This window comes from Bombus bifarius, unplaced genomic scaffold, assembly GCF_011952205.1.
Source record: "Bombus bifarius isolate JDL3187 unplaced genomic scaffold, Bbif_JDL3187 scf7180000008176, whole genome shotgun sequence".
In the NCBI taxonomy this organism is placed as follows: Eukaryota; Metazoa; Arthropoda; class Insecta; order Hymenoptera; family Apidae; genus Bombus; species Bombus bifarius.
In genome coordinates, this window is record NW_022884493.1 from 670,603 (window position 1) to 682,210 (window position 11,608).

General features: G+C 44.1%; 1 protein-coding gene across 2 annotated transcripts in view; it reads left to right on the forward strand.

Moving 5' to 3' along the window:
- LOC117209444 (cell adhesion molecule 3-like) overlaps positions 1-11,379 on the forward strand; it is a 42,363-nt gene extending 30,984 nt beyond the window's left edge. Inside the window, exons 4-7 of one of the 2 annotated variants that reach the window (XM_033451512.1) lie at positions 1,149-1,214; positions 1,494-1,627; positions 4,741-5,047; positions 9,007-11,379. In XM_033451512.1, the coding sequence (XP_033307403.1) occupies positions 1,149-1,214; positions 1,494-1,627; positions 4,741-5,047; positions 9,007-9,095 (596 nt within the window). In that variant the 3' untranslated portion in view covers positions 9,096-11,379. The remainder of the gene's footprint in view (positions 1-1,148; positions 1,215-1,493; positions 1,628-4,740; positions 5,048-9,006) is intronic. The other variant, XM_033451514.1, reaches the window with a different exon arrangement.
- The last annotated feature ends 229 nt before the right edge of the window (positions 11,380-11,608 follow it).

The window sequence follows — 11,608 nt, forward strand, 5'->3', positions numbered from 1 at the left end:
AACCCCTTAACCTATGATTTACGTTCGAGAATTTTGGGCCGAAAACCTAAACAAGCTACTATACAGGGTGGTTGGTAACTGGTGGTACAAGCGGAAAGGGGGTGATTCTACGCGAAAAAAGAAGTCGAAAATATAGAATACAAATTTTTCGTTCGAGCCTTTGTTTCCGAGAAAATCGACTTTGAATTTAGGCTCGGTACGCGTGCACTTTATCGCGTCTCGTTATAACGGGTCTCACCGTAGATCGTTGTCTCGATTGACGTTATTTTTTTAATTTTGTAAATTTTTAAATTTTTATTCTATATTTTCGACTTCTTTTTTCGCGTAGAATCACCCCCTTTCCGCTTGTACCACCAGTTACCAACCACCCTGTATATTATATTTGGCCCGATCATCGTACTACGAGCTATTCCCGCAATATTTACGTTTGGTCCGATCGACTGCGAGCTATGCCCGTAATATTTACGTTTGGCTCGATCATCGTACTACGGGCTATGCCCGTAGCTGTAGGTTAAGGGGTTAAGAACGAGAAAGACGCTCGATCGTTGTTGGATGCGAAAATGAAAATTTATACACACGCGACTTTCGTATAAAAGGTCCGACACATCCCACGAATATAACCAAGCGCGCGATATCGTACAAACACCTAAGCTTTTATATTAGAAAATTAATTACAATATAAAATGATCTTCTCTGTACGACCTACTCCTCTTACGTACCACTTTTTGTTCGGTTACCCTAATAGAACGCACCGACCAAGTTTGCCTACGTTAAATCCCCTAAGCTAACGATATAAACTGCCTGCTAGAACCATTTCCTCCGGTAACTAGAACGATAATTGAAAAATTTTGTTCCGCGTCTTTATACCGGTTCTTTCAACGAGGTATACCTCTGTTCGTTATATTACAATTTACCAGGCCCCTGTATAACGGTGCACACACGTTCGCACGTTCACGTGCGTCGGTGTAGAGACGAAACGAAAGGTACGAGACGCATCCCGCTTCGAAAACACTTGCGCGGAAACATTTGGCACGGTGAATTCTCTGTAAGGGAAGATCGGCACGATGCCGTCTCTCTTACGAATGCATTATTCCGATATCGAAACGCGAGCCCGAATTGCCAGGCATAAAAGAAGAATTTTTCATCAGGCATGCAGGCTGTTGGTGCGTTGGCGAAAACACACGGTCGAATCTATCGGCTCGATCTGTGCACACGTGAGTACACTGGTTGGTTGGTTGGTTGGTTGGTTGGTTGGTGCATCCGGGAATCTTGAAAAGTCCCCTCCCCGCCACCGCCCCTGCAACCAAACCACCCGACGTCCTATCTGTATGCATATATTTGTTATATATATATATATATATATGTATGTATGTACGTACGTGCACGTGTGTATGTACACACACGTAGGAAACGGTCGAACGTCAAAGCGGTGTTTCGAACATGCTTCGCATACTTCCGGGACCCGTGTGTACCTGACGTCTCTTGTTCCGCAGAATTACCCTCTCAAGGGCCGTCGATACACGGGTTAAGGAGGAAATACCGGATCGACGATATGCTACGTTTGAACTGCACATCCGGACGGAGTAAACCCGCGGCCAATCTCACCTGGTACATCAACGATCGACAAGTACGGTTTGCTATATGAAATCGCGAATAGCGGCTACAAATTCCTAGCCTCCTATCACCAATGTCTTCCCATACCTCTCGTATCGTATTCCGTTCTCTCGTTCTCTGGCTCCTGTAAGACGTAACCAAGCAGCCACCGCCCCGCCCCCTGCCCCGTTTCGCGTTACAACCCCTTTCCGCCGTTGCGATTGCTTCGAGACTGTGCATTACGCGGCGGATGCATTGGCTAGGAAACAGTTAGCGGATCGAGTCTGAGATTTTAGAGTTAATTGTTATGGCGGTCGAGGAACTACGGTTGCGCAGTTTGATGGATTTAATCCATTAAGGGGCTGCGATCAAATCGCGGCAACGCTTCGCTCTTGCGTTCTTTTTCCATCAATTTATAACGCGCCTCTGTACCTTTGGATATCGCGGTTACAAAAGAGAATCCAGAGATATTTTTTCCCATGCGATCTATTCCGCGTAGATTCTACGGTTTTTGCGAAATGTAACGAAATTTCCGAGGTATTTGCGATACGGTGACCCGACGCTTTCAACGATACTCGCGGTTATCGATTTGTCCGCGGACTCGTTTCTGCAGATTTTGGAAGACACTCGTTTCGAGATTATTTGATTCTATGAAAGTTCTAGATTATAATATCGTCTTGACGCGTTCCTCCACCGAGTTTCCAGTTATACACCGCGATATTCGAACACAGCGAGGTATTGATTGCGCTAAATCCGTGGCTCAGCTTCCCGGCTTTTATCATCCATCGAAATAGAGGAGAATTGAATTAAAATGTCGAAATAGATGTACGCCGTGGAGAGAAGACAACAGGAGTTACGGTCGTTCCGATCGTTTCGTCGCGTCTTTCGATACGCGCAAGACGTCGAATACTACGTGGTTTCGTTCTCAATTTCATTCGTTCTATCTTGATGCGAAGCGAAATTGAGCGGAGAAATTGAATTAGACGGGCTTGGATCGAAATTCCTAGTACAAATGAGATCGGGCAGCTACTACTTACGATAGAATTGCCACGGAGAATTATAAAATTGCACCTGCGAGCATCATTTTCGAAAATTCAATGTCGGCCTGAATCGAAAATTTGTCAAATACACTCGATTACTTCTTCGCCATTGCTTACTTTCTTTGCATTATTCTATATAGACGATAACGAATCGAAAATGTAAAATGCAATCTTTCCTCTTCGAGGTTCGTTTTCGCGACAGTTCAATTTGAAATTTGTTGATTCTTCTTGTTATTCTCGAGCTTCGTTTTATTCCAAGCCACGGCGTCCCGCCCTAATTTCGTTTGTAGCCAACTATTTTTTATTATTCGTCGTATCGAGTTCAGGACGGTTCGTCGACCGTGCTCCGTAATTTTTGTTCGGATGTGTCCCACGCTGTCCCGTGTCACCTCGAAGCTTTATCATTTTTTTGCGGCGAAGAACGGCCAAGTTTATTCAGCTGATCAAATTCTAGACGGTTTTTAAATACACAGCCTCGTGCGTGCAATCTGTCGTTGGATCCAATTTCTAAATTGTCGCGTTTCAAACGTCGTCCGCTCTTCCACGTCTCAAACATCGATACGTTTTACTCTTTAATTACGTCACGTTGAAAGATCGAAGACTCGAATTATATTTTCGGGAAGTCTCTTCTGGAGAAACGTCCGTTGTTTCATCAGGATGCGAAATATTTCGCGAAATACCGCATTTCGGACATTTTTGTCCGAGATGAATACGCATATTGCGATCGGAACGAGGCTCGGAAATTTGATTTCGCGATGAAATGTTACCTAACGAAACCTCGTCGCGTGTTTTTCTCCTGTCTGTTCCTTCAATAAAATGACATATTACGGAAAAAGCAACGTTGCAACGTTATGACGAAAAATAAGGGAGAAAAATAGAAGAGAGAAGAAAAAGTAATCGAAGTTTCTTGGACGTGTAATGACGGCGTTATCAAAACACGGTCCTGTCGAATCGGTTGTCTATCAATTCGGTGCTACGTGCGTGCCCGGCGATAAAATCGCATTGTTGCTCGAAATACCGATACTTTTGACGTGCACCCTCCTCTTTATCAGCAGTTTGGAGTGACAGAAAGCCGCTGCGCTTGTCTTCTGCTCTTACGCGACACCGTACACCCTTTTAAAAATCATATTATTCTTCAAAGAAAATATCTGCAGCGGAAGTAGCGAATTTTCGAAAAATCAATTCGTGATTTTCCGTGAAAATTCCGCAGATTTACAACGGTACATATTTAATAGTTTGAACGATTCTCTCGTTGTAAAATATTACGATAAAAGCCTGTCTGTTACTGTACCGTTCGTTTAGACTTTTCCGCCAGTTTTACATTTTACTCGCCGATGGTTCTAAATTGATCTGTCCTTAAACGGATTCAATGTTCATTAATATTCCATTGTAAAGTTTTCGTTGAAACATTGGAAATTGATGGTCGAAAGCAGATATCGCAACATAAATTTAAATTAATTTAACGCCTGATAAAATTGCGGAATAATTAACGGTATATCGAGCACCTCGTGCACTCGATAGACAATCCCAGTCTAACGATGAATGTCGTCGTCTAAGAAGTACGCCGAACAAAGTATCGCTTCAAACTTGATAGAATTTTCGAATAATTAACGAAATACCAAGCAGCCGATATATAGACAGTTTCGACTACAAAATCGGACGTTGTGGTTGAAGAGATTCGTCGGCGAATCGATCGTTTGATAGATCGACCGACGACCACGAAGATCAATGGTGCGAGTATTTTTCTGAAAATTCCCTCGGGAGGATCCTTGATTTCCGATACTATAGGTAATGAGACCTTTAATAGCCATTAAATACCAACATTTTACGCCCCCAGCATATCAGGTTCGCAAACTATCGTCGGTCGAAGACCACAAAGGGTCCAAGTAGCCCTAAACGTCGTAGAAACCTTGTTATCGGAAACGCTCGAAGCGATTAGCAAATTCCTCGATCGCGGCCAATTAATCGGGCTGAAATTTGTCCTTAAATCGATACGACGACGTTCGGATTAATTATCGGCAAGTGGAAAGCCGAACGGGAGCCAGAGAATTTTCAGGAACGTGGCAGGCCACCTGTTTAACCTGTTCGTACAAATTGTCACACGCAGCCGCTGAAGTCGCACGTCCGCACGTACAGTCCCTTGGACACGAACGAGTCCGAGTGGCACATTTCACAGATCGGCCTTCAGTTCCTCGTTACGCACGACCATTTCGCGGGGGGCAAGCTGAAAATACGATGCAGCGCCTCCATATACGACATTTACTGGCAGAGCACCGAGGTCAGCACCGAGGAGGACAAACCGAGGCTGATACACTACGAACCAGCGGCGACCATCGTCGGTATCAACTACCTGCAGCCGCCACCCAACTTCCAGACCGGCCAGAAGAAACCCGATGGACACGTCGGAGTCAAAGGTAAAACAAATCTTTGCACTTTCATTTGCTGAACTGTTGGATTGGCAGCCGAGTGACTGCGGATTTTGTCACTAGGTGGTAGTTGCCGATCCAATATTAACTCTCCTACGCTTTTTCGGTCATTTTCCATAGAATTCGTTAAGTTTGAGAAACACGAGAAACGATTGTGATTATTCGTCATTTAAGAATTATCGTTATATCGAACCCTCGAGAAACATTTCTATGACGTTCGCTTGCAACTTCGTAATTAGCAGTCGAATTTATAAGACGAATTTACCGCTACTTCGTTTATGTTTGCTACGATTGAGAAGTATCAGCGTCTGCCACGTCTGTACGTTAATATGTAAATGTAGAAGCAGGTTCGCGCTTTATAATTTTCTATAGTACGATATTCTATGAAACGATCGTACGAGCGATCGCTGGAAATTGTAGAAAGAGATTCAGCCTCCCTCGATCGCAGTCTCTGATAAGTAAAAATCCGATAAATTCTCTTCTGCAACGAAACGTTTCGTGAATTTTTATCATTAACTTGACACTTCAACTTTCGAAAGGAAAGAAGAAAGTAAGATCGAAAGGCAGAAAATTCCAGGATCGCAACAGGATGAAAGAGCGTTCTTGCGAAGGGAGGAGAAGGGTTGCTTAAGTCGTATAATAGGCTTAGCGAGTTCTTAGATCTTTTGGGGTGTTTACAAGCAGGGAGGCTTCATGGAAAGCATTCCACCCGTCGTTGATTGAACTTTTTGATAGCGATACTGTCGAGGGTTTGGTTTACCGTTGCAGACCGTGGGATTGCCGTCTTCTCTTTCAAACTTTCGGTCTTCATTGGTTATTTCCAGAGAATTTGTCGGACTGAAATAACGATGTTTGATAAACGTTAAAGATTAGTATTCCGGAGAATCTGAAACCGTTGGGATTAAAACGCGACGATAAGTTTGCGGGATAGCGAAATTTCCAAACTTTCCGATAAATATCTGAAAGACGAGGAAAAGGGGAGATTGTGAATTTTGAAACAAAGACGATTTATTCTTCGGGAATAAAAGCCACGCTTTATCTACGACAGCCAAGTATCTTCGTTAGAAAAATCGTCGTGTTCGATATGGCTGCTCGAGATGGTGGTTTCCATTCTAATTCAATTAAATCAACGAATATTCATTTTTCCTATTATCATCGCCAGAAACATCGCCACATTTTACGTAGCTTCCGTATATACGCTTCCAATATTTAATTAGCAAAACCACTTACTTAAATCGCGCAATCACCGCCGTAGGCTTATAGCGTTAACGAATTCGAACCGTGTCACTTCTATACGAAGATTAAAAAATAAAGAAAAATCCATTAGAAGAGCGCGTCATCGATCGCGCGCAAAAACCGCAAAGCATCACAGGCAAGTTCGAAATTTGCAGTAGCATTTCAATCCGTGTGCCTCGTTTACGACGACTCTGCCGAACGAAAGACGTCCGTTTTACGGATTAACGAGTTACGAAGCCGGTTTGGATCGATTAAATCGAGCGACTGACATGTCTGCTATTTTTTCCTTTCGTTTCTCCCATTGAGCCGTGAACGGACTGTGCACGACGGCCGAGCATCCGGTTGTTTGTCCACATCGTGGTCCGGGATAATCTGACCGGTCGAATTATCCTGGTTAACGTCAAATAGCTCGGCACGCCATCAAATAATTCGTTTCACGCCAGCTAATCCGAGGCTGCGGCGAAGATAATTCCCGACGTATTCCAGGATTATTTGCTGCGGCTTTGGATTATTTGGCGTCAAGTGAGCCGCACTTCAGCGGCGCGCCGCGCTCCTCTCGAAAATGACAACGACGAAACAACGACGACGAAACAACGACGACGATCGCTATAGCGACGAACGACGGCGAAAAACAAGAATGGAAATAAATAAGCGAAAGGACGCGGTATAGGTTTCCTCGGTGCACCGGAGAAGCGTTGTATAATAAGCCGTGTGCCAGTCGCAATTCGATCGAAATCATCTTGTTGGAGGAAAAAAAAAACGCACGGTCGAATTCATCGATCGTGGTTTGTAAAAAAAAACTTCGTTTTGTTATTTGAGTTAGCCGGTTTGCCTCGTTATAGAAGTGGCTCTTCTAGTTTCCATCAGCAGCAGCAGCAGCAGAGTCCCTCTTTCGTTTCATCCATCCTTTCTCTGTATTCGTTTCTCCGCCGGATCGTGGCAAAGCAAGTTACCTGATAAACGAAATATTTGCTCGTTAGATGGCGTATCGATCGCGATTCCACCGATGATATCCATTCGCCTTTTTCCCTCGATGGAGCCGCTGGATAGTCAGATTTGCGGACGAATTAACCGCGCGCCCATTGCGCGTAATTGCCACGATAAATAAACGTTAATTTATAATATACACGAGCGAAGCCGCCCGAGTGTTTGTAACAAAGTGTAACTATAATACGATATAATAGTGAACGGGACGATTATTAACGATAATTAATGGCAGCATATGGCATCCACGGCGACCACGTTACTTTATTTAGCCTGCGGTCGGTGCTTGCGCGATTTACGTATAGTTAGGAACGCGTTCAGCTTTAAATTTACTAAATTAACCATCGGGCACAAACGAGCATTGTAAAAGGTGGTAATACCAGCGATTAACCGGCGTCGTAATTAAGCGTCGTTTATGCGGATAGAATTGGTGATAAAGGGGGCGAGCAGGGGATGACAGACGAGACCAGGAGAAAAGAGACAGAGTCGCGTTACCGTCACGGTTCGCTCGCGGTTCGTTCAAATGTTATTCGAGGCCTCGAAGCGTGACTGCAGCGATCCAGGTTGGTTAATTCACTCGCAGAGCATTGAATAATATTTGATCGAAGCCCGTGACTGGATCGGGACTGCCAGTGTAAATCAAGTCACCATGGTTAGGGGTTAATTAGTGGGTCGAGAAAGTGCAGCCTAGCGATCGAGCGTCGACAGGCCAAAAATCGTTTCTCTTCTATCTATGTTATTTATCGTTTTGCCATCGCGTACAAGCGTCGAGACGGACCAGACAGAGACAGAGACAGAGACAGAGAGAGAGAAATTTTTGTTCATTCGCAGTAGCGCGTAGGAAATCCGTCATCCATCATCGTTCGAAAGCCTCGATCGAAATTCTATGACCTACATCCGGAGGCGGCTGTTAAAGCATAAGCGTACCCTCAATTTGATTTTTTTTCTTTCTGCAGGCGTTATTATGCTCGGAAGCGCCGTTTTATTACTTTCAATTCCCGGTGCTCAGCACCTACATCGCTGACTACACAGCCATGTATTAGCACGTAGAATGGCGCGTATTAATTCGGAAAGTTTCGCGCCTCGACGCAAGGGGATCCCCGTAGTCGCGCTCCCCTTCTCCTCGCTCTTTGTTCTCTCTGAAAAAAAAGAGCTGCCCTATGGAGAACGCCGATGATCGGTAATTCGATCCATTAGCGACGATTCCAACCTGAACAATGTTCGTAAACGCGGATCGTGAGCGTCGATAAATTCCATTCGTTCGACGATCTAAGAAATTCGTAGCTTCCGCTTCCACCGAGTAATTTGCTTTCGTCGCGTTCTCCGATTACTCCGTTCATTTTCCAAACGATCGGAAAAGCGTTCTGCTCGATCGTTAATTGCGGAGAAGCATTCGTCGGTTCAAAGTACAACGTTACCGTATGGCGGAAACACTCGCGCGTAGCATGGTCGAATACGCAATTTAGCCTGTTACCGCGTTGGTCTTTGGTCCGGGGCAAAAATTCATAATATTCTCTGTTCAAACATCGTCGAAAACGTAATCTCAGCCTGGTCGAAACTCCGCTTAACCCGTTTCGTACGTCTAAAAGGCAAAATGGAAGCGGTGGGTACAAATTCATTTATTCGTCCATCGCGTTGCGGGCGAACGATCGCCGCGAGCACGCGACCGATCGCAGCAACGAACGCAGAACTTTGAGTGCAGCAGCCTGTGTATTCTCTGTTTTCAGTTCTCGGCTCGTCCAGGTCGGAGATGCGGCTGCCGTCGGCGCGGCTGGTCCTGGGACTGTTCGCGTTCCTTTTGATCGCCATTCGTTAACCGTACCGCATTCAACTACGCGCGCTTTGGAGCTGTTTATATAAATCGACGTGCTTGTAAGAAAGTCCAGGCCGCTTTGTGTCGCGCGATGGTCGTCCTCCGGCGACGCACGTGCCGCGTCACGCCCTTTTCTGGACCACGGTGAGAGAGAAAGGAAGAGAGGAACGCGGCCGAAGATCGAAGGAAAACGAGACGAAACGAGTTATTAGGAAGCTATTCGATGCTGGATAAGTCGGTTGGATCGAGCTGAAGAAACGAAGGAGCAGCGAGAAAGGCAAAGCAGAGAGGAGGCAATGGACAGGGGAAATTCGCCGGTGAATCGCGGAGAACTGGATACGGCTGTATCGCGGCATCTTAATTTTCTCTACGATGATGGCGATCGACGAACCGACTTCTCGTGAAAACAGGTACATCCGTGATCGGCCAAAAATCGGAGAAGAAACGGCCAACGTCCGAGGAATATTTCATTATTAGACACTATGTATTTCCTTTCTCTTTGGCAGAAATCGTGTGTTCGCAATGTGTAGTACACCATTTACGGTGGCATCGTTTCCAAGATAAAAATGACAGTTTTCTTTTTCATACTTTTATAAAGCCCTACAATGGACTAAACTCGTAGCGTGGATGTATATATATATATATATATATATATATATATGTATATATATATATACATGTATATTCTATATAATATATATATGTGTGTGTGTATAATCTGTCTGTATATCCGTCTCTCACTGCCATTATTCATTGCCTCTAATTCTCTTCTTCTTTTAACTCTGTCTTTCCACCCGTGCGTCGATTTCAATTTTGAAAGAAACAAAGCGGTTCCATCACGTCACGCGATTCACCTAAACGAGCAAGAAGAACGAAACAAAATATGGAAATGCGTAAGAAACAGCGAGCGAGTAGATGTACCTGATGAATCGGATATTCGACGAGTCACTTTGCGTTGCTACTGTTATCGTGTCTGATATTCTTGTAATCGAGAGGACGATGAACGAAACCGAAGAGAAAAGATGGTGCTCTTCCCGCGCGAATTGTTCGCCGTCGTGAAAAGCTCTCGTGCGGGGAAAATAGGCGGCAACGGAGAAAACAAAAGGGCAGGACGAAAGAGGAGAAAAAATAGAAAAAAAAACAAGCCAAACAAACGAGGAAGAAAAGGACATTGGCGAAAGAAAAGTTTATCCGTTTACGGTTGGAAAAGAGGAAAAATTTGGTCGTTTGTTATCCCTACGCTTTTCTGTTCTATCCGCGTGCACACCGTGTAATTCCATCGGCAGAAGGTTATTACGTATTCGGTTTATTAAATTAATAGCCATTTACCGTTCGATTTAATGCGTTTCCCTCCGATACATTTGTCAACCGCGTGTGACACGCCTTCGTACGTAACGAACAACAAAAGCGATTTACACAGTCACGTTCTGTTTACAATGAATATCGAGCTTACTGTTCTCCCCCGTCTGCTTCCGGTTTCGAACGTTGTTTCCTGTTGCTCACGCCGGTGCATCGTTCGCCTCGAATCGGTACGCGCACAAATTCCACGTCTTGCGACTCGCGTCGCTCCAACAATTATTTATTTATTTTTTTATTTGTCGTTTCGCAATAACGGACGAGGCATGACGATCGAGCATGAAAGAATTAGAGAGAAAGGACGAGAAAAGGAAAAGGAAAGAAAGAAGCGATACGAGGAATATCGTATATATATGTATATGTATATGTATATGTATATTATGTATTAACGAGCGATGTGTGCTAGTATTAGTTACGAATTATCGATTAAGGATCGCAACGACTGAATAATACTCTACATGATTTTCTAATTGTAATAAGTATTTTTGAAACCGTCATCGTTTCTACGTAGCTAACGCGAGCGAGCGTTCGATAGGGAACGTGTTTCATTCGGAGAATTAGCCAAAGAGAACAAATAAAAACGGATAGACGAGGACGAAGAAACGAGAAGGAGAGAAAGAAAAACGCACGAGAGCGGTGTAATTGATATTTTCGAACGAGATATTATGCGTCTAATAGAAAGAAGAAGGAATAAAATAAGTGTAAAGTGTCAGGGAGAGAGAGAGAGAGAGAGAGCGAGCGAGAGAAAGAGAGTGAGAGAGAGAGAGAGAGAGAATCTCGCGTGCACGCAGCATAGTTTCACGATTCTTTGTGTAATAGAGACGATGTTAGCGGAATTTTTGCCAATTTTTTGGTATCGATGCTCGTTATGTTCCTCAGCTTGTCACGATACGAAAGAATATTTATGATAATAATAACGATATGACCACAACATCGTATTTCATTTCATTTCATTCAAAAGCTCACCGTCATTTTCGTTCTTCCTCGCTATTACTTTTCATTTTACCATCTATCGTCTTTAATTCGTATCATTGCGAAGCACTATGTAAGAAGAAAGCAAAAAAGGATATCGAAATACAGAGTAACATCGTACTCCTGTTAAAAATATAAATCCTACTCCCTTTCGCTGTTCGACTTCTCGCAAGAAATCGGTCGTCTCT